Source organism: Salmo trutta, chromosome 17, assembly GCF_901001165.1.
Source record: "Salmo trutta chromosome 17, fSalTru1.1, whole genome shotgun sequence".
NCBI lineage: Eukaryota > Metazoa > Chordata > Actinopteri > Salmoniformes > Salmonidae > Salmo > Salmo trutta.
The window spans coordinates 31,137,633-31,160,099 of NC_042973.1; the positions used below are offsets into that span (position 1 = coordinate 31,137,633).

Here is a 22,467-nt window from a genome sequence, read left to right on the forward strand (position 1 = left end):
ACACGGTCGCATAATGAAAGTGGACGACGTTTTTGACATGGGTCGATAGGCCAACAGTAGAAAGACGAAGATCGACATTTACCTTTGGAAAATGTCTGGGTCGCTCAAACACAATTCCACACGGACTTTTAGATTTGTCGAGCCTGAAATAATCCCAATAAACGATGCAGTAAATCCAGTTGGTAAAATTCTTGTTCCCCGGCCTAGAACGCCATCAGCATCCATGCAATAATGAGTGACCGGTGCGACTCACACAGGAGAAGCGTTGCAACCCTATCCCCGTTTTCCGTTAATCCGGGTTGATAATGGAGCCAAACCATCCCATCTCCTTCTGAACGGCTTCTCTCCCACACACAGCGACCCTGGCCCGCTTCCAACCAGCAGCGCTGCACCGTTCAATGGTTCATCCTCCCACCGAAACAGAGGGCTTCTTCCCGGCTATTCAGACCACCCGAGCACCCCCCCTCTCCCTTGAGACGCCGGCGCCCAGCAGAAACACCAACGCAATGAACATGCAGAGAGGGAGACTGTACCAAAAACGAAAGACAGAGGGGACTGACGGAATCAAATCATCCCAAACTGTCTGTGCGAGTCAATTAATCCACAGTATTTTATTTTCCTGTAGTCTGTTCTGTCATCAACGCTGCTAGTTCGAAAACATGATAATAAATGGGGGCTGGCTTTGGGGGCGGGGAGAGAGTAAAGGGGGAATTTTCTTTCTGCAGCTCTCAGTCATAATAAATTGCAGCCGACTGTGTATGTGTGTGTGTGTGTGTAGCCTACTAGGTAGGAACAGCCGAGGAACGACCTACAAATAGACATCTTGATCTGCGCACCAGGAGCCAAATTTAATCTGGGAAAGGTCTCTGTCTCAATTCAATGAAAGGGCTTTATTGTCATGGGAAACATGTGTTTACATTGTGAAAAAACACACACGCAAAAAAACAATAACAACAACAATCTACAAAGCAAATTAAACTATCAGACACACTTATTGTTTGTGTACACAGATTTTATAATATCATAGGTCGCCCCCAACACTGCTTTCCATCAGTTTATACAGCAGGCACTCATGCCAAATTGAGTCAGAAGTTTTTTTTTAAATCAACAAAGCATGAGAGGACTTTGCTTTTGTTTTTGTTTGTTTGTCTCTCTCTCAGTACAATCAGAAATGTTCATGATATCCTCAATTCAGGAGAGGATGCTGCTACTGTTTTCACTCTCTCACTACTCTCTCTCCTCCCCCTCTCTCTCACCCCCCCTCCCTCACACTCTTTTCTTGCTTGTTTCTAAAACAGTTCTCCTAGCTAGCTCTTTTGTTTGGTTTGGCTATAGATGCTGCCTTGTGGTTCAAACTCCAGCCGTTGAACTGCATCTCATTCTGAATGACCTAAATTTGGCCACTGTGTTCACTGTCGGCTACAGTTGGAGAAACCGTCAGAACTACTGCATTAATCAGCTTTACAGTTATTCAGTCTCCCATAAGGTATAGGTCTCAGAAAATACATTTGAATAAAATGCTCATAGGCTTAATAATATTGACTATTTTGTCCATGTCTGTGTGTCCACTGATCTGCCAGTGGGTGGCCTTGTCATATGCTGGTGGCATGATAGTTGGAGCCATAGTATGTGCAACTTTCTTCTTGCTTACACAGATGAGTCACTAGACCGTGGTTATACCATATAGCTGTCCTCATAGAGACACAGGAGCTATCATATAGGATGGCTGAACCTGAGTGACAATAGGTCTGGAATAACATGATCTATGCCGTGGGGTCATACTGTCTTAGCTACCCACTGGTTTGAATGATGCCTGTGTCAAATAATTTGAACATCCAGGTTGACACCATGATAGTAACATTATAAAGAGCATCCTCACTAGAATAACATTGTCTCATTCAAACCGTCAGTGTCAACATGGTGTGTTAAAATCCCAGATTGCAGGTAGCAGAATATGGGAACTATGGTTCCCTGTTGTACTGTAGAGGTGAAGAGAAATGAAAGAAGTGTATCCTTTTTCTGTTAGGTTTCTGTGTTTCTGGATATTTTTGGCCTGTTCCAGACATCGGAAACTAGCCTGTCCAACTTCTCCAGTTGAGGAAGGAGGGAGGGAGGGAGAGTAAAGGAGAATGGGGGATATGAGGGGAGAAAGGGAAGACAGGAAAAGAGTTAGGGACAGGGGGAAATAAGGAAAATTAGAGGTTAAGGGGTAGGGAAAGAGGAGAGGGAGAAACTGAATGTTTGAACTGGAGGAAACCCATGATGCACTGGACCTGCTGTAATGGATGAAAATGAAGAGAGGAAGAAAGAGCACGAGGGATAAAGGGGTAGAAAAATATCAGACAACCGTGTGACAACAAGAAACATGGTGAGAATGACAGTAAAAGTAATGGGGATATGGTGAGTTGTAGGGTAGAGGTGGCGTGGTGGTGTTAGTGTGGGAGGAGATGGGGTTAGGGGTCTGGGTTAGAGGTAAGCTATATTGGTGGAATGTGATATAAACAGTTCATTAATGCACGATGGAGACTCTTTAACCCTGGTTCTGCGTTGCAGTAGGCTACACACACATATGCGCACACGCAGATTCAGAAAACATAATCTCTCTCTCTCTCTCTCTCTCTCTCTCTCTCTCTCTCTCTCTCTCTCTCTCTCTGTCTGAATGAATGAATGAGGATGAATGTGTGTGTGTGAGTTTCTCACTGTGCACTGGAAGACTAAAGCACCTCTCCCTTTGTGCATGATGTAGAAAGACTCCATCAGTTGTGGCTCTAGAACCTATATGGTTCCCTGTGTTTTGTGTGAGACGTTGCAGGGAGGGCCACAGAGCAGCCAGGAATGTGTAGAAAAACTGTGGGAGGGATCTGTTTTGTTTGTGCAAGTGTGTGTGTGTTTGTGTGTGTGCCTGACCTGTCTTCTAGCACATTTGCCTGTGTCTCTGCGAGCACATATGTGTGTATCACTGTGTGTAAATGTGCGTATGTGTGCGTGCCTGCGTGTGTGTGTGTGTGAATGTTTTTAACTATACTTGCGGGGACCAGACGTCCCCACAAGAATAGTAAACTAACAAAAAGTTGACCAACTGGGGACATTTTGTTAGTCCCCACAAGGTCAAATGTTATTTCTAGGGGGTTTAGGGTTAAGGTTAAAATTAGGGTTATAATTAGGATTAGGGTTAGGAGCCAGGGTTAGTTTTAGGATTATGCGCTAGGGTTAGCTCCATCCAGACTGTATCATATCGGGCGCGTTTGGGAGTCCCAAAGGGAGGCGCACAGTTGGCCCAGCTTCGTCCGGGTTTGGCTGGGGTAAGCCGTCATTGTAAATAAGAAGTTGTTCATAACTGACTTGCCTAGTTGAATAAAGGTTAAGTACAAAAAATATACAAAAAAAATCTTTAGAATTAGGGTTAAGGTTAGGTTTTTGGGTTATGGTTAGGGTTAGCGTTAAGGTTTGGGTTAGGATAAGGGTATTGGTTAGGGAAAATAGGATTTTGTATGGAACTGAATTGTGTGTCCCCACAATATTAGTTATACAAGACTGTGTGTGTGTGTGTGTGTGTGCGTGTGTGTTTGTGTGTGCTCCACTCACCAGCCTGTTAGTAAATGTGGGAGAGAAATGTGTTTCTAATTAAGTTCTGAAAATCAGAAACACACTCCGGCACTTCAAACACACAGAGATATTTCTGTAGCCAAGTCTGCTTTATTCTGATTTTACTACATAGCTCTATTCCCAAAGCTTTCCAAAACTGCACTACTTCCAGCGCTTTAGTTCACAGACTTTTCCTTAACTTCCCTCTCCCCACCCAGTTACAGAATAACTGTTACTAAATCAGAGACTGACTACTGAACACTTATGATTCAGCTACTACTCTGTAAAACGTAATGCTTATACTAACAGTACATTCGCAAAATATTCAGACCCCTTGACTTTTTCCACATTTTGTTGTGTTACAACCTTATTCTAAAATGGATTCAATTGTTTTTTCCCTTATCAATATACACATAATACCCCATAATGACAAAACAAAAAAAGGTTTGAATGAAAATAAATATAAAATGCTACATGCTCTTCTCTGCAGAGCTCTGTCAGGTTCGATGGGGAGCGTCGCTGCACAGCTATTTTCAGGTCTCTCCAGAGATTTTCGATCAGGTTCAAGTTGGGTTCAAGGACATTGAGAGACTTGTCCCGAAGCCGCTCCTGCGTTGTCTTGGCTGTGTGCTTAGGGTCATTGTATAATCGGAAGGTGATCCTTCGCCCCAGTCTGAGGTCCAGAGCACTCTGGAAGAGGTTTTCATCAAGGATCTCTCGGTACTTTGCTCCGTTCATCTTTCCCTCAATCCTGACTAGTCCCTCAGTCCCTGCTGCTGAAAAACATCCCCACAGCATGATGCTGCCCCCACCATGCTTCACCATAGGGATGGTGCCAAGTTTCTTCCAGACATGACGCTTGGCATTCAAGCCAATCTTGGCTTCATCAGACCAGAGAATCTTGTTTCTCATGGTCTGAGAGTCCTTTAGGTGCCTTTAGGTGCTGTCATGTGCCTTTTACTGAGGAGTTGCTTCCGTCTGGCCACTCTACCATAAAGGCCTGATTGGTGGAGTGCTGCAGAGATGGTTGTCTTTCTGGAAGGTTCTGCCATCTCCACAGAGGAACTCTGGAACTCTGTCAGAGTGACCATCGGATTCTTAGTCACCTCCCTGACCAAGGCCCTTCTCCCCCGATTGATCAGTTTGGCCGGGGCGGCCAGCTCTAGGAAGAGTCTTGGTGGTTCCAAACTTATTTAATTTAAGAATGATGGAGGCCACTGTGTTCTTGGGGACCTTCAATGCTGCAGAACGGTTTTGGTACCCTTCCCCGCATCTGTGCCTCAACACAATCCTGTCTTGGAGCTCTACGGACAATTCCTTTGACCTCATGGCTTGGTTTTTGCTCTGACATGCACTGTCAACTGTGGGACCATATATAGACAGGTGTGTGCCTTCCAAATCATGTCCAATTAATTGAATTTACCACAGGTGGACTCCAATTTGTAGAAACATCTCAAGGATGATCAATGGAAACAGGATGCACCTGAGCTCAATTTCGAGTCTCCTAGCAAAGAGTCTGACTAATAATGTAAGTAAGGTATTTCTGACTTTTATTTGTAATACATTTACAAAATTGTCTAAAAACCTGTTTTCGCTTTGTCATTATGGGGTATTGTGTGTGGTGAGGATTTATTTATTTAATACATTTTAGAATAAGGCTGTAACGTAACAAAATGTGGAAAAAGTAATGGGGTCTGAATACTTTCCGAATGCACTGTATATTGATACTTTACTTCGAATCAAAGTTTGTGACACATTTTCATTCTTGAAGAGTGGTGTAAATTTGAGCTCCGTGCTCAATCTTTCTAGTGCAGATATGTGCTGTAGGTATTAGGAGAAATCTACTGGCCTTAATCCCACATAAATGGGACAGATTTGCACCATCTCACTACTTATCCTTAGGAACCTTCTAAACGGTAAGTACCAGCAGGATAAAAACTCAGCAAACAGGAATACAGTATCTAGGTTGTTCTAATCACGCTGGTGTGTCACAGCTAGAGATCAAGCTTGTTATTGTGTTGCTAGATATTGCTGCACTGTTGGATCTAGAAAGATAAGCATTTCGCCGCACATGCGCTAACATCTGCAAAACTGTGTACACGACCAATAAACTTTGATTTGATTTTGCTGACTGAGTATTGTCCTTGAGCTAGTGAACGTGCAGCTCTAGGTTTGAGACACAAACACCATGGTTTGCCTTGCAGATATCATGCAAAAGTAAGAATAGGAGACGTGCACCCGAGCACGCTGTCAGAGAGGGCTGAGTCACGACAAATATAGCCTAATTTGACTTTGACAACAAATATTTCATGACACATTCACACGCACACGAACTTGTAGCTGCTGCTTCTCTCTGTTTATCCTCTTTGCACAGTCACTTTAACTATACATCCATGTACATATCACCTCAATTAGTCCAACTAACCGGTGCCCCCACACATTGGCTACCCGGACTATTTGCATTGTGTCCTGCCACCCTCCACCCCCCACCCGCCAACGCCCTCTTTTACACTGCTGCTACTCTCTGTTTATCATCTATGCATAGTCACTTTTAACTATACCTACATGTAAATTTCACCTCAATTAGCCCGACTAACCGGTGCCCCTGCTTATTGACTCTGTACCGGTACCACCTGTATAGAGCCTCACTACTGTCATTTTACTGTTTTTTATTATTTATTTTTTTACTTATCTATTGTTTACCTAATACCTACTTTTTACTTAAAAATTGCACTGTTGGTTAGGCTGTATCACCGCCTGGTATGGCAACTGCACCACCCGCAACCGCAGGGCTCTCCAGAGGGTGGTGCGGTCTGCCCAACGCATCACCGGGGCAAACTACCTGCTCTCCGGACACCTACAGCACCCGATGTCACAGGAAGGCCAAAAAGATCATCAAGGACATCAACCACCTGAGCCACAGCCTGTTCACCCTGTTGTCATCCAGAAGGTGAGGTCAGTACAGGTCCAATAAAGCTGGGACCGAGAGACTGAAAAGCATCTTATATCATAAGGCCATTAGACTGTTAAATAGCCATCACTAGCCGGCTTCCACCCGATTACACAACCCTGCACCTTAGAGGCTGCTGCCCTATGTACATAGACTTGGAATCACTGGCCACTTTAATAATGGAATATTAGTCACTTTAGTAATGTTTACATACTGCTTTACTCATCTCATATGTATATTCTACTGTATTTTAGTCAATGCCACTCCGACAATGCTCGATCTAATATTTATATATTTCTTAATACATGATTTTACTTTTAGATATTTGTGTATAGTTGTGAATCGTTTTTAGATACTACTGCACTGTTAGATACTACTACACTGTTGGAGCTGGGAACACAAGCATTTCGCTACACACCCACAATAACATTTGCTAAATATGTGTATGTGAGCAATACAATTTGATTTGATTTGATTTGGATGTTGTAACAGTTAAGCTGAAATAACTGTGTCATACACACACGCAGACACACACACACACACACGCAGACACACACACACACACACATGCAGGCACACACACACATGCAGGCACACACACACATGCAGGCACACGCACACACGCAGGGACACACACACATGCAGGCACACACACACACACACACACGCAGGCACACACACACACACACACACACACACACACACACACACACACACACACACACACACACACACACACACACACACACACACACACACACGGCCTGGAGTTCTATTTAATACAGCAAGATGTAGAACAGGGCCAAAGCAAACATCTCATTGTATCACATCCAACAAGACAAATGCTTTTCTGTGCCTGCTATTATACTGCATCAGTGTGTGTGTGTGTGTGTGTGTGTGTGTGTGTGTGCGTGCGTGCGTGTGTGTATCCATGCATATTTGTATGGGTTTGCATGTGTACAGTATGTGTTCATGCATGTGTGCCCATGTTTGTGTGACACACCACGCAGAGTAGCGAGGTGCTATAGTTATGCCAGGAAGGGGATGTCACTGTTTTGTGGCCCTGAAGGGACCTGTGTGTGTGCGTATGGTATGTCCACTTCTCTCTCTGCCACAGCTGCACTCTACCTCTGCCCTATTTATGGGAAAGATGAGCTGCACCCTTTAGCTCCAGCCACAAGGGATTAGTCCACTCTGTCACTCTCTGGGAAGAATACCCCATAAAGTCCCTCTATACCAGCTTATCACTCACACACACACACACACACACACACACACACACACACACACACACACACACACACACACACACACACACACACACACACACACACACACACACACACACACACACACACACACACACACACACACACACACACACATCATGCAGCCTTCTACTAAAACTCTTCCCTAACTCTGATGAAATTCCTGAGGTTCTGGTTTAAAGTGGGGAGTGCCGGGCTTTGTTGATATAGCCAGCGTTACTTCTGACTGAGGCCACCATGCATCTGCTCTGTGTTTAGGATGAAATAGATTTCAGAACCCTCAGGTGATCTGGACTAACAACGCAGAGAGAGAGAGAGCCAGAAAGAGATAAAGAGACAGAAAGAGAGTGAAACAGAGACAGAAAGAGCACAACTTCACATGGCATAGAGCGTCAGTGTGTGTGTCACCAGGGAGATATCTGTTTCCCCTGACCTCCTCTCTTCATCCATTATTTAAGGTGATAGAAATCAGTTTAGACCCTGCTCACTGATACTGCCAGCAGTGTGTGTGTGTGTGTGTGTGTGTGTGTGTGTGTGTGTGTGTGTGTGTGTGTGTGTGTGTGTGTGTGTGTGTGTGTGTGTGTGTGTGTGTCAGGTTTTCCAATGGCGTCAGCTGGAGAACCTCTACTTCAGAGAGAAGAAGATACAGTGAGGGTACAGTGAGGGTACAGTGAGGGGAAAAGGGTACAGTGAGGGAAAAAAGTATTTGATCCCCTGCTGATTTTGTACGTTTGCCCACTGACAAAGACATTTTCAGTCTATCATTTTAATGGTAGGTTTATTTGAACAGTGAGAGACAGAATAACAACAAAAAAATCCTGAAAAACGCATGTCAAAAATGTCATAAATTGATTTGCATTTTAATGAGGGAAATAAGTATTTGACCCCCTCTCAATCAGAAATATTTCTGGCTCCCAGGTGTCTTTTATACAGGTAACAAGCTGCGGTTAGGAGCACTCCCTTTAAGAGTGTGCTCCTAATCTCAGCTTGTTACCTGTATAAAAGACACCTGTCCACAGAAGCAATCAATCAATCAGATTCCAAACTCTCCACCATGGCCAAGACCAAAGAGCTCTCCAAGGATGTCAGGGACAAGATTGTAGACCTACACAAGGCTGGAATGGGCTACAAGACCATCGCCAAGCAGCTTGGTCAGAAGGTGACAACAGTTGGTGCGATTATTCGCAAATGGAAGAAACACAAAAGAACTGTCAATCTCCCTCGGCCTGGGGCTCCATGCAAGATCTCACCTCGTGGAGTTGCAATGATCATGAGAACGGTGAGGAATCAGCCCAGAACTACACGGGAGGATCTTGTCAATGATCTCAAGGCAGCTGGGACCATAGTCACCAAGAAAACAATTGGTAACACACTATGCCGTGAAGGACTGAAATCCTGCAGCGCCCGCAAGGTCCCCCTGCTCAAGAAAGCACATATACATGCCCGTCTGAAGTTTGCCAATGAACATCTGAATGATTCAGAGGACAACTGGGTGAAAGTGTTGTGGTCAGATGAGACCAAAATGGAGCTCTTTGGCATCAACTCAACTCGCCGTGTTTGGAGGAGGAGGAATGCTGCCTATGATCCCAAGAGCACCATCCCCACCGTCAACCATGGAGATGGAAACATTATGCTTTGGGGATGTTTTTCTGCTAAGGGGACAGGACAACTTCACCGCATCAAAGGGACGATGGACTGGGCCCTCAGCCTTCCCTCAGCCAGGGCATTGGAAATGGGTCGTGGATGGGTATTCCAGCATGACAATGACCCAAAACACACGGCCAAGGCAACAAAGGAGTGGCTCAAGAAGAAGCACATTAAGGTCCCGGAGTGGCCTAGCCAGTCTCCAGACCTTAATCCCATAGAAAATCTGTGGAGGGAGCTGAAGGTTTGAGTTGCCAAACGTCAGCCTCGAAACCTTAAATGACTTGGAGAAGATCTGCAAAGAGGAGTGGGACAAAATCCCTCCTGAGATGTGTGCAAACCTGGTGGCCAACTACAAGAAACGTCTGACCTCTGTGATTGCCAAAGGTTTTGCCACCAGCCAGACAGACACGCACTCACCCACGCACCCATGGATGGACACAAACACCTCAACTCTCACAGTCTCACGTCAGAATTAGAAGTTCATCCATATTTCTCAAAGTTTTCCGAAGTGTTTAAGGTTAAGTTAAGGCATCAACTCGGAATCTTTAAGGTTAAGTTTAAGTTTAGGCATTAACGCCGAAATCTTAAGGTGAGGCATTAACTCTGAATGGTTAAGGTAAGGGTTAAGGTTTGGGATAGGCTTAAAACAAAAATATCAAAAACAACTTTCTATCGCTGGATTCGAACTGGCAACCTTTGGAATCAGAGGCAGAAGCTTACGCCATCCCCGTCCACAACGCCCTTAAAAAAAACAATAACTACTTGAAGGTAACAGCACTCACTGTTGCGCCTAGTAGCCATTTTCCACATCCTCTCCCGACATCCTCAGACATGGATGGATGTGGAATACTGACTTGTATCACAGGTGACCTGGCTGCACATCTACTCCTCTCCATTACTACACTCTATCTACACTAGTGAAACATGAACCCACTCATCTACTGGGAGAGCCCTTGGCAAGTGTGTGTATGTTTGAGTGTGTTTGAGTGTGTGTGTGTGTGTGTGTGTGTGTGTGTGTGTGTGTGTGCGCGCATTTGTGTGGTGAGTGTGCGTACGTAAATGTATGTGCACGCGAGTGTGTGTGTGTGTGCCTGTGAGTCCGTGTGTGTGTGTGTGTGTGTGTTCATTCTTCCAGAGGGAATCCCATCAGTATAAAGATAATGAATTGCCTGAGGGAGAGAGCCAGACACTGCAGGCTGGGATTGGAAAGGAAGAGTGCAATAATAAAATACACATATTCAATCACACATCATACCACATACACTCCCAAGTCAGGTTTGTACTCTGCCTCCTGCTTTCTGGTTCCCTGAAGTGTATTATTTATATTTCATCAAAAGCATCTCCTCTCAGATGTGTATTGTTAAATATTCTATCTGTTGGGAGGGAATAGGAATGGCCTCTGATAAATGCCAGCAGGAATAGATTTGTGTATGTGTGCCCTCCTTCCCCTCCTTTTCCTGTCCATTTCATACTTTGTTCCTCCTCTCTCTCACACTCCTTCCTTTCTCTTCTATCACTCTTTTCAAACCACGACTAGCCTGCTGTTCTTCATCCCACTCCCCCTCTCAGCTCTCATGCTCTTCTCTTTCTAATTGTCCTTTCTTTCTTCTGTAATTCCTCTTTTTCCACCCCTCATACTCTTTCCTCTCCCACCCCTCCTCCTCCTATTCCTCCTTTTGCTCATCTTCCTCCCTCGCTCTTACACTCTTAGAAAATAGGCTGCATGTCTCTATAGTAGAACCCTATTGGTTCCAGGTAGAACACTTTTTATTTCCAGGTAGAACCCTTTTGGGACCCAAAAGAGTTCTGGAACCAAAAATGTTCTACCTGGAACCAAAAAGGGTTCTTTAAAGGGTTCTACTAAGGGGACAGCCGAAAAACCCTTTTAGGTTCTAGATAACCTTTTCTAAAAGTGTATAGGACTATATCTCTGGAAAAGGTCACCACACATCATGTTAGGCAAGTGTGACGTGAGGTTTGTTCTCTTGACTGTATCACACAGTCACTGTACTGTAGCTACTGCTGCCTGACAGGCCAACGACATCTACAACATACAATTTGCCAACAATCAATAGCACAGTTTTGTGTCTGAGAGTAGGAGTGATGATATAATGCAATGACTGATGAGTCATAACAGAGGACATGATGACCATGGGTAATCAATGGCAGAGGGCTGGGGCTCTATAGAAATCAGGGTGTGTGTGTGTGTGTGTGTGTGTGTGTGTGTGTGTTCATGGTAGAGAGGGTTTGATAAATCAGATACACATTTGAAATGCACACTGTACACAAGATACAGTAGCTACATGTATCAATTCAAAGGCTCCATCACTGAGATGGATTTTCGCTTTATAATCCCCTTTGGATTAACATCCTACAGAGAGGCTATACATTTAAACTCAATTCTGAACCCACTACTACAGTCTGTACTGCAGGGATAACCCCAAACCATATCATATCTGGATTAAGTAACATGCTCTACAGCTCAGACATGATTTAAAGGGCTAACAGCCACATTTGGCAACCAAGCACTATTACAACATTCTAGGAAGACTTGGAAACACAGGACTACTATGGTGTAAGGAACATACTTGGCAACCTGTGTCTGTTAGGACATACCAACCAGACTTGGCAACCCATGTGTATTAGCTAATACTAGATAGACTTGGCCGGAAACATAAATATGGCTCTGGACTCAACAATCCAAATCTCCTACAGCATATCATGCAGACCTGGCAAGCCCTGTCTATGGTAGTATACCAGGCAGGCTTGACAGCAGAACGTGTAGTTGTGTGTGATAAAACAAAAACAACTACAAGTTATCACCTCTCCCATGTGTTACACCAGCAGGTTGTTATCACCTCTCCCATGTGTTACACCAGCAGGTTGTTATCACCTCTCCCATGTGCTACACCAGCAGGTTGTTATCACCTCTCCCATGTGTTACACCGGCAGGTAGTTATCACTTCTCCCATGTGTTACACTGGCAGGTTGTTATCACCTCTCCCATGTGTTACACCAGCAGGTTGTTATCACCTCTCCCATGTGTTACACCAGCAGGTTGTTATCACCTCTCCCATGTGTTACACCAGCAGGTTGTTATCACCTCTCCCATGTGTTACACCAGCAGGTTGTTATCACCTCTCCCATGTGTTACACCAGCAGGTTGTTAAAACCTCTCCCATGTGTTACCCCAGCAGGTTGTTATCACCTCTCCCATGTGTTACACCAGCAGGTAGTTATCACCTCTCCCATGTGTTACACCAGCAGGTTGTTATCACCTCTCCTATGTGTTACACCAGCAGGTTGTTATCAGCTCTCCCATGTGTTACACCAGCAGGTTGTTATCACCTCTCCCATGTGTTACACCAGCAGGTTGTTAAAACCTCTCCCATGTGTTACCCCAGCAGGTTGTTATCACCTCTCCCATGTGTTACAGCAGCAGGTAGTTATCACCTCTCCCATGTGTTACACCAGCAGGTTGTTATCACCTCTCCCATGTGTTACACCAGCAGGTAGTTATCACCTCTCTCATGTGTTACACCAGCAGGTTGTTATCACGTCTCCCATGTGTTACACCAGCAGGTTGTTATCACCTCTCCCGTGTGTTACACCAGCAGGTTGTTATCACCTCTCCCATGTGTTACACCAGCAGGTTGTTATCAGCTCTCCCATGTGTTACACCAGCAGGTTGTTATCACCTCTCCCATGTGTTACACCAGCAGGTTGTTATCACCTCTCCCATGTGTTGCACCAGCAGGTTGTTATCACCTCTCCCATGTGTTACACCAGCAGGTTGTTATCACCTCTCCCATGTGTTACACCAGCAGGTAGTTATCACCTCTCCCATGTGTTACACCAGCAGGTTGTTATCACCTCTCCCATGTGTTACACCAGCAGGTTGTTATCACCTCTCCCATGTGTTACCCCAGCAGGTTGTTATCACCTCTCCCATGTGTTACACCAGCAGGTTGTTATCACCTCTCCCATGTGTTACACCAGCAGGTAGTTATCACCTCTCCCATGTGTTACACCAGCAGGTTGTTATCACCTCTCCCATGTGTTACACCAGCAGGTTGTTATCACCTCTCCCATGTGTTACACCAGCATGTTGTTTCTCTTCTTCATTTATATCACTAGAAAAGTACAAAAACAGATGTGCCTGAGCTTCTTCTTTGCTTAATAACATTATTTTTCAAATGGAAGGTCTGTGTGTGTGTGTGTGTGTGTGTGTGTGTGTGTGTGTGTGTGTGTGTATTTAATCCAGTAGGCCACTGTTTTATGGCTCTAAAGTGGAATATTCTCACATTACCCCTGAAATGAGATTCCTGCTCCACTAAGGCGATTATGATACACAGTAAGTAAATGAAATGGTTGAGAAAGAGAGAGAGAGAGAGTGGATTTGTGTGTCTGTAAAGTTTGCGGCAAATTGTGAATACTGTATGTGCAAAATGTAAGAGAGATGGATGGAAAGAGAGAGGTATTATACAGTATGTAAGCCCTATTTCCCCATAAGCTTGTGCATACTCTTAAAAAACATGAAATATGAGTGAATTTACATAAAAACGTATCCAGAGACCTCTGCTGGTACACTAGATATAATAGAGATATGAATGGACTTTCTTTCCTCTGATTAGAACTTCAAGAAGATAAATGTATATCTATGTTTCCCATCATTAACTGGCCACTCTGTTTATCTCAATGCATACTTACAGTACATGTGCACACGTGTGTGTGTGTGTGTGTTTCACTTTCCTTGTGGGGACCAAACAATCGATTCCCATTCAAAATTGTTTTTTCCTTAAGCCCTAACCCTAAACTTAACCCCAAAACCCTAACCTTAACCCCAAACCCCCCACCCTAACCCTAAACTGTCACGATTGTCGTATGATGAAGAGCAAGGCGCAGCGTGTGTATCATTCCACATTTTTATTTTAACTGTGAAACTATGCAAGACATACAAATAAACTAATAAACAAAACAACAAACCGTGACGAAGAGGTGCAACATACACTAACTCAAAACAATCTCCCACAAAACCTAGTGGGAAAAACAACAACTTAAATATTGGAGATCATCCCAAAACAAACCAACATAGAAATACAGAAACTAGAACCCCACATAGACATAAATGAACTAGACAAAACCCCCTGTCACGCCCTGACCTAATCGTGACATAAACCTATACGTCCTAAATGTCCCCACTTCTTAGAATTTTCATTGTTCTAATTTCCTTGTGAGGACTTCTGGTCCCCACAAGGATAGTAAAACCAAACATGCACATGTGCACGCATGCACACACACACACACACACACACACCCAGAAAGCCAGTGTTGAGCTGTGTGATGTAGTGGAGACTTGTCGGTTAAAACAGTTTACAGTGTGTCCCTCGGGAGCACAGCTTATTTGCATAGTATGTCTGGAAAACATTAACCATTGCCTCATTCCCAGGTTTATCATGTGTGTCTGTGTGTGTCCGAATACAAAACGTAAACAAGCCTCCAGCTAGTTATTAGAAAATTACAAATTAGAAAAGTACAGAAAACCAAACAAACGTATGAACAGATAGGGAATGGAATCTCTTGTCTCTCCTCCTCTCCATCCCTTTCTCCAATACTCCACCTCTTCCTTCTCTCCACTTCTCCACCCGGCAGAAACAACAGAATCTCTCACGGTTTGGTTCTGGGAAAAAGTTTTCTCCCATAAAACACCGGAGTTGGCTGGAAAACAGAGCTGGCAGCCAAAGCGGGATAGAGATCGGAATTCTATTGAACAGAGTCAGAGGCGCGTGTGCACTGTATGTCAGAGGAGAGCAGAGCTGGAAGCTTCCCCTGCAGTTGGATAGGGAATGAGGGATGGGGGAGTTGGGGTTTGTCGTGGATCAGCAGATTCTAATGTATAGTGCAATGTGTGTGTGTGTGTGTGTGTGTCTGTGTGTGTGTTTGTGTGAATGCACAAGTGCCTGTGCTTCTGTAGTATGTATGTGTGTGTAAGTGTTTAAACTATGACAAAATAATTGTTTTCTGACAATCACTAGATAATACAAATCCAAGAATTCCTCTGGCAGAATGATTTGATGAGCAGCTTACAGCTTAGCAACACACACGCACACGCACACGCACACGCACACGCACACGCACACACACACACACACACACACACACACACACACACATACACACACACACACACACATACACACACCATGTGTCTATGTATGCTGATGACTCAACATTAATAACACATCAGCTACCACAGCAAGTGGATTAACTGCAACACTTAACAAAGAGTTTTAGAATGGGTGGCAAAAAATAAGCTCGTCCTAAATATTTCAAAACTAAAAGCATTGTATTTGGGACAGACCCTAAACTAAATCTTGCAAAGAATAATGTGGAAATTGAGCAAGCTGAGGTGACTAAACAGCTTGGAGTAACTCTGGATTGTAAACTGTTATGGTCAAAACATATTGATACGACGATAGCTAAGATGGGGAGAAGTCTGTCCATAATACGAAAAAAGTACAAAAATATATACATTCACTGCTGTATGTCGCTCCGGATCAGAGCTAAATGACTAAAAAGTAAAACGTAAATAAAGCGCTGCTCTGCCTTATTGACATTGCTATCAAGGAAACAAGTCCTACAATGCCACCAAGGGTCTCTTCACAGTCCCCAAGTCCAGAACGGACTCTGGGAAACGCACAGTACTACTCTATTCCACATTAAGTAACTTATGCAAGCAGTAAAATCAGATTTAAAAACAAATAAATCTATACACACACAGGCACACGCACATGCAGACGCACACTAGCACACGTGCTCTACACACACGTATATTGTAATATTGTTATATGGTGGCATTAGAAATGTTGTGTTGTAGATATGTAGTGGTGTAATGATATATGTTGGACTGTTTTTTTTTTTTATGTGCTGCGCCTTAATGTGTTTGGACCTCAAGGAAGAATAGCTGCTGCCTTGGCTAATTGGGATCCCTAATAAATTCCCCCCTCCAAAAAAGACATGGTGTTATGATCAAAAGAGTCTCAAGTCTACGCTGTGTGAGTCTCTGAGGATGAAAGTGAGGGCTAGGTAAATAAATATTGAAATGCTAACAGGAGTGTTGCAGAGGAAGGAATGGCCACCTGGGTCTGCTATATCCCCATTTTCTCTCTTTTTTAATCCCTACCTCCCCAGGATATCCTGCCTTTCACAATAAGGAGAGGTGGATGATTATTAGGAGACAGGGACAGAAGGAAGAGGAGGAAGTTTGAAAGAGGGAGGGGTGTTGAGCTGAGGGCTTAGCACAACACAACAGCAGGACCTTGAACCTGCCTGTAGCTTTAAAGAGGCCTTCCCCAGGGAGAAAGTGTGACTGAATGTTGTTGAGTTCACATCATTCCCAGATTGATATAGGAATGCATGAACACATGGTGTGCCTTTTCACGAGGGTGTGTGCATGTGCATGTGTGCATGTCCCTGTACAGTGCCTTCAGAAATTATTCACATCCTTTACTTTTTCCACATTTTGTTGTTGTACACAGCCTGAATTGAAAATGGTTTACATTGAGATTGTGTGTCACTGGCCTACCCACAATACTCCATAATGTCAAAGTGGAATTATGTTTTGAAACATTTGTACAAAATAATTAAAAATGAAAAGTATTCAACTCCTTTGTTATGGCAAGCCTAAATAAGTTCAGGAGTAAAGATTTGCTTAACAAGTCACATAACAAGTTGCATGGACTCACTCTGTGTGCAAAACGTGTTTAACATGATTTTTGAATGACTTCCTCATATATGTAGACCAAACATACAATTATCTGTAAGGTCCCCCATTCGAGCAGTGAATTTCAAACACAGATTCAACCACAACAACCAGGGAGGTTTTCCAATGCCTCGCAAAGAAGGGCACTTATTGGTAGATGGATGAAAATAAAAAAGCAGACATTGAATATCCCTTTGACCATGGTGAAGTTATTAATTACACTTTGGATGGTGTATCAATAGACCCACTATAACGATACAGGCGTCCTTCCTAACAGTTGCCAGAGAGGAAGGAAACCTCTCAGGGATTTCACCATGAGGCCAATGGTGACTTTACAACAGTTATCGAGTTTAATGGCTGTGATAGGAGAAAACTGAGGATGGATCAACAACATTGCTGTTACTCCACAATAGTAAAACTAAATGACAGAGGGAAAAGAAGGAAGGCTGTACAGAATAAAAATATTCCAAACCACCCTGTTTGCAATAAGGCATTCAAGTAAAACTGAAAAAAACTTGGCAAAAGAAATTGACATTATGTCCTGAATACAAAGCAATATGTTTGGGGCAAATCCAACACAACACATCACTGAGTACCACTCTACATATTTTCAAGCAGTGTGGCTGCATCATGTTATGGGTATGCTTGTCATTGACAAGGACTAGGAAGTTTTTAAGGATAAAAATAGACTGACTAGAGCTAAGTACATGCAAAATCCTAGAGGAAAACCTGGTTCAGTCTGCTTTCCACCAGACACTGGGAGACAAATTCACTTTTCAGTAGGACAATAACCTAAAACACAAGGCCAAATATACAATGGAGTTTCTTACTAAGACGGCCTAATTACAGTTTTGACTTAAATAGGCTTGAAACTCTATGGCAAGACTTGAAAATGTCTGTTAAGCAATGATCAATAACCAACTTGACAGAATTTTTGAAAGAATAATGTGCAAATATTGTACAATCCAGGTGTGCAAGGCTCTTAGAGACTTACCCAGAAAGACTCACAGCTGTAATGTGATTCTAACATGTATTGACTCGGGGGTCTGAATACTTATGTAAATGAAATATTTATGTATTTAATATCCAGAAAATTGGCAAACATTTCTAAAAACATGCTTATACTTTGTCATTATGGGGTATTGTGTGTAGATGGGTGAGAAAAACAAAATCTATTTAATCCATTTTGAAATCAGGCTGTAACACAACAAAATGTGAAATGTGTCAAGGGGTAGGAATACTCTGTGAAGGCATTAGATCCATTATTGTGTATTTTATTTTATCCCCCTGTATTACTATTTTATTTTGTCAAATTATTTTTGAACTCGTAAGAAAGCATTTCACAGTAAAGTCTACACTGGCGCATGTGACAAATACAATTGAATTTGTGTGAGTGTGAGCATTTCACACACACATGCGCTAATGTACACACATGCCTGTGAACACTTATACTCTTTCAGAGAGAGAGAAGATAGAGAATAATAGTGGAGGAAGACACTGAAGGAGTTTCCCCTGGAACAAGAGAGAGGAAAACAGACCTAGGGTCAGACCTGAGAAGTGGACAGGGACAGAGGTAGGGGGCTGGGGATCTACTCAGGAAATACCTGAGGCTACAGTGAAGAGAGTAGGAGGAGTGGTGGAGAACAGAAGTGCAGGGGGAAGGTACAGTGTGAAAATCACATCCAGACAAGTGTTTGTTTCTCTCTGTCTCTCTCTCTCTCTCTCTCTCTCTCTCTCTCTCTCACTCAGCAGTCCTGTACCAGATAAAGTATTACAGTTCCTTGTTGGTGAGAGAGCTACTACTACTACAGTATGAGCTGAATGGTAGTGTAGTCAGTCTGCCATTTCTGGAAGTCTGGATCACTCATTACTACTGACCTTGCCCTCAGAACAGCCATTACAACACTCCACAGCACATCAAACTACTTTATCATCCCAGGGAAGGCTTGTTTTGCCATAGAGAAAGTTACAAATTGTAGTCAAGCTGATTATGTCTGTTTTGAGGGGAGTTACGGTGTTTCCTGAGTATGAGGTGTATTCAGGGGAAGTGCACGATATGAGGGGAGGTTTAGGGTTTTCCTGTCATTGTGTCGACCCTTCATGAGGGCAGACTTTTCAACTTGACCTTTGTAAGATGATAAGATGTCCTCCCTAATAACACAGTTCTTTAAAGGGGAGCCAAGGCAGAGAGTGTGTGCGTTGCGGTATGATGCTCTGAATACTTGCTTTGTGAGTTTGATTATGTGTGTGTGGCAGTCCCTCTCCTGCTTGTTGCTATGACAGCAGCCCTAGTACCTCTGTGAACCCTCTCTGGGTTCGTCTGGTGGGGCCTGACAGTGTGGACTGCACACAGGGCAGGTGGGATGAGTAAGGAATACTAATTGCTCTCTGTGCAGATTCAGACATGGTGGAGCGAATACTGATCATCAATTCTGCTGTGTCAGAGCTGGTCTCTCTCTCTCTCTCACACACACACACACACACACACACACACACACACACACACACACACACACACACACACACACACACACACACACACACACACACACACACACACACACACACACAGAGTGAAAAGGTGATTTGGTTGTAAATCTGAACATAGAGTTCTCCAGTCTGTGACCAAACACCATCTTTCATACCCCTGAAAATGTGTGTGTGTGTACGTGTGTGTGTGTATGAAGAAACGCTTACTTTCACACTCCCAAGAACACTCAGCCCTCAGTTACCGGGCCTTTAAAAACAGCCCTAGCAACCCAACGGTAACCAAAAACACTTGCTCCTTCCTGCTGACATTGTGAATACTGAGTATTTGGAGTTTATAAAAATGTGTGTGTGTGTGTGTCCTGAAAGAGAAACAACAACTACTAAAGAGGCTTTTGTCTCTGCATTAGGTAGAACTGGGCCAGAACACTCTCATTCTTTATAGAGAGGAGTCAATGGCCTACTAACACACCACACACACTCCATACACAAACACATACTCTGAAATACACAACATCCGCAAATATGAGCCATAGGTTAAGTGATATGAAGGTATGACAGTGGCTGTATTTCAATCCATGTTCCTACTATATGAGTGGATTGGAGCACCTAGATCCCTCTACAAAAACAACCCACTATCCCATCACACCAGAAGCTTGTCCACAACACCTGATTTTGTCTTATACTTCAGATTAAACCTACTGTATAGCCCTGTCGCCTTGAGCATGCACCTAGTTAGTTACACACCAGCTGTTAGCCCTTTTATTGCTCTCTACTCTGCCTAGAGCCCTGACCTGCCTTTCATTTAACCCACTCTGTCCTAACCCCTTCATTAGTCACAGCATCAGGTTACGGCACACTGACCTATAGTCTGAAGCTTATTTTAACACTTCCTCTCACATACAGTGTAGTGTCTGTGTGTGTGTGTGTGTGTGTGTGTGTGTGTGTGTGTGTGTGTGTGTGAGGTGTATCCTACCTGGTACAGTGGCCTGGGGACACACCTGTGTGCGTGTGTGAGGTGTAGTGCACGGAGATGTCTGAGAGCGGAGGAGGTGAAGGTCCACAGCAGACCCTGACGTGTGAACAGCACATCCTCCAGACCCAGCAGTACCGCCTCCATCATAGAAACACACACGTAGCTATCCACAAGAAAACAGGTACACCAGATGACAGGCAGGTATCCACAGGTCAGTCTAAAAGACCTTGTTTCCTCGCTCTTCTCTCTAAGGATCCAACATTCTGATCACTCCGTAAAAAGAGAGGTCACCGCAATCCTGTGTCAATATCCCACGCAGCTAGACAAATCCCCAATGGCTCTATCCCTCTCCTCTCACCTCTCCTGTAACTGAAGAAACCCTGAGAGCCGAAGTCTGGTTGCGACAAACACAAACATTCCCACTGCCTGTTCCTTGCTCGCTCTCTCCCTTTCTCGCTCTCTCCCTTTTTCTTTTTTGGTCTGTTAGTTGTTTTTAAAGTGACACTCAGTTCCAGAGCATTCCAGGCTCCAGGCTGACAAACAGACGGAGAGAAGGAAGGAAAGGGAGACCCAGTAGATGAGTGACAGGGACAGGGAAAGGTGACTGTTCTCTCTCTCTGTGGAGGATAGAGGGATGTGCTTACACTCTCCACATCTCCACTCAGCCACCGGTCAGTTCCCTTCTCATCTTACCCAACTCCATTGCACGTACGCACACACACACACAGCAGCCAGCAGATTCGCTGACGTCCCGTCTCCAGATGGAGGATGGGAGTGTTTTCTCTCAGCTCTGGGAGTCAGGCCAGATTCTACAGTTTTTAACCAGGAACCAGAATCCCTACGACATTGTGTGGCCAATGTGACCCCTGAGTATGAAAGAACACCATGCACCCCCCCCTGTCCTTTGAGACTTAACTTTATCTTTAACCATGAAAACCTAGCAATCTACCTTTCATGATAACAGCAACATCAACATGTATTCTCCATCTATAACACCAACATGTGTTACATCTAACACATATCATACAGTGGCTCGCGAAAGTATTCACCCCCTTGGCATTTTTCCTATTTTGTTACTTTACAACCTGGAATTAAAATATATATTTTGGGGGCTTGTATCATTTGATTTACACAACATGCCTACCACTTTGAAAATGCTAAATATTTATTTTTATTGTGAAACAAACAAGAAATAACAGAAAAAAACTGAAAACTTGAGTGTGCATAACTATTCATCCCCCCAAAGTCAATACTTTGTAGAGCCACATTTTGCAGCAATTACAGCTGCAAGTCTCTTGGGGTATGTCTCTATAAGCTTGGCACGTCTAGCCACTGGGAGTTTTGAGCCTTTCTTCAAGGCAAAATTTCTCCAGCTTCTTCAAGTCAGATGGGCTCAGCTGGTGTAGAGCAATCTTTCAGTCATACCACAGATTCTAAATTGGATTGAGGTCTTGGCTTTGACCAGACCATTCCAAGACATTTAAAGGTTTCCCCTTAAACCACTCGAGTGTTGCTTTAGCAGTATGCTTAGGGTCATTGTCCTGCTGGAAGGTGAACCTCCGTCCCAGTCTCAAATCTCTGGAAGACTGAAACAGGTTTCCCTCAAGAATTTACCTGTATATAGCGCCATCCATCATTCCTTCAATTCTGACCAGTTTCCCAGTCCCTGCCGATGAAAAACATCCACACAGCATGATTCTGCCACCACCATGTTTCACTGTGGAGAATGTGTTCTCGAGGTAATGAGAGGTGTTGGGTTTGTGCCAGACTTAGCATTTTCCCAGATGGCCAA

The 22,467-nt window shown here is 43.8% G+C and overlaps 1 protein-coding gene across 12 annotated transcripts in view; it reads right to left on the reverse strand.

Annotated features, from left to right (window-relative positions):
* Positions 1-22,467, reverse strand: part of LOC115152031 (FERM domain-containing protein 4A) — a 217,036-nt gene that overhangs the window by 75,786 nt on the left and 118,783 nt on the right. For 2 of the 12 annotated variants that reach the window (XM_029696486.1, XM_029696483.1), the window contains exon 1: positions 20,676-21,605. The exons of 4 other annotated variants lie outside the window; for them this stretch is intronic. In XM_029696486.1, coding sequence (XP_029552346.1) covers positions 20,676-20,822 — 147 coding nt within the window. In that variant the 5' untranslated portion in view covers positions 20,823-21,605. Of the gene's footprint in view, positions 1-82; positions 653-20,675; positions 21,606-22,467 lie in introns of those variants that run through there. 6 more of the 12 variants (XM_029696493.1, XM_029696479.1, XM_029696482.1 and 3 more) reach the window with 5 other exon arrangements.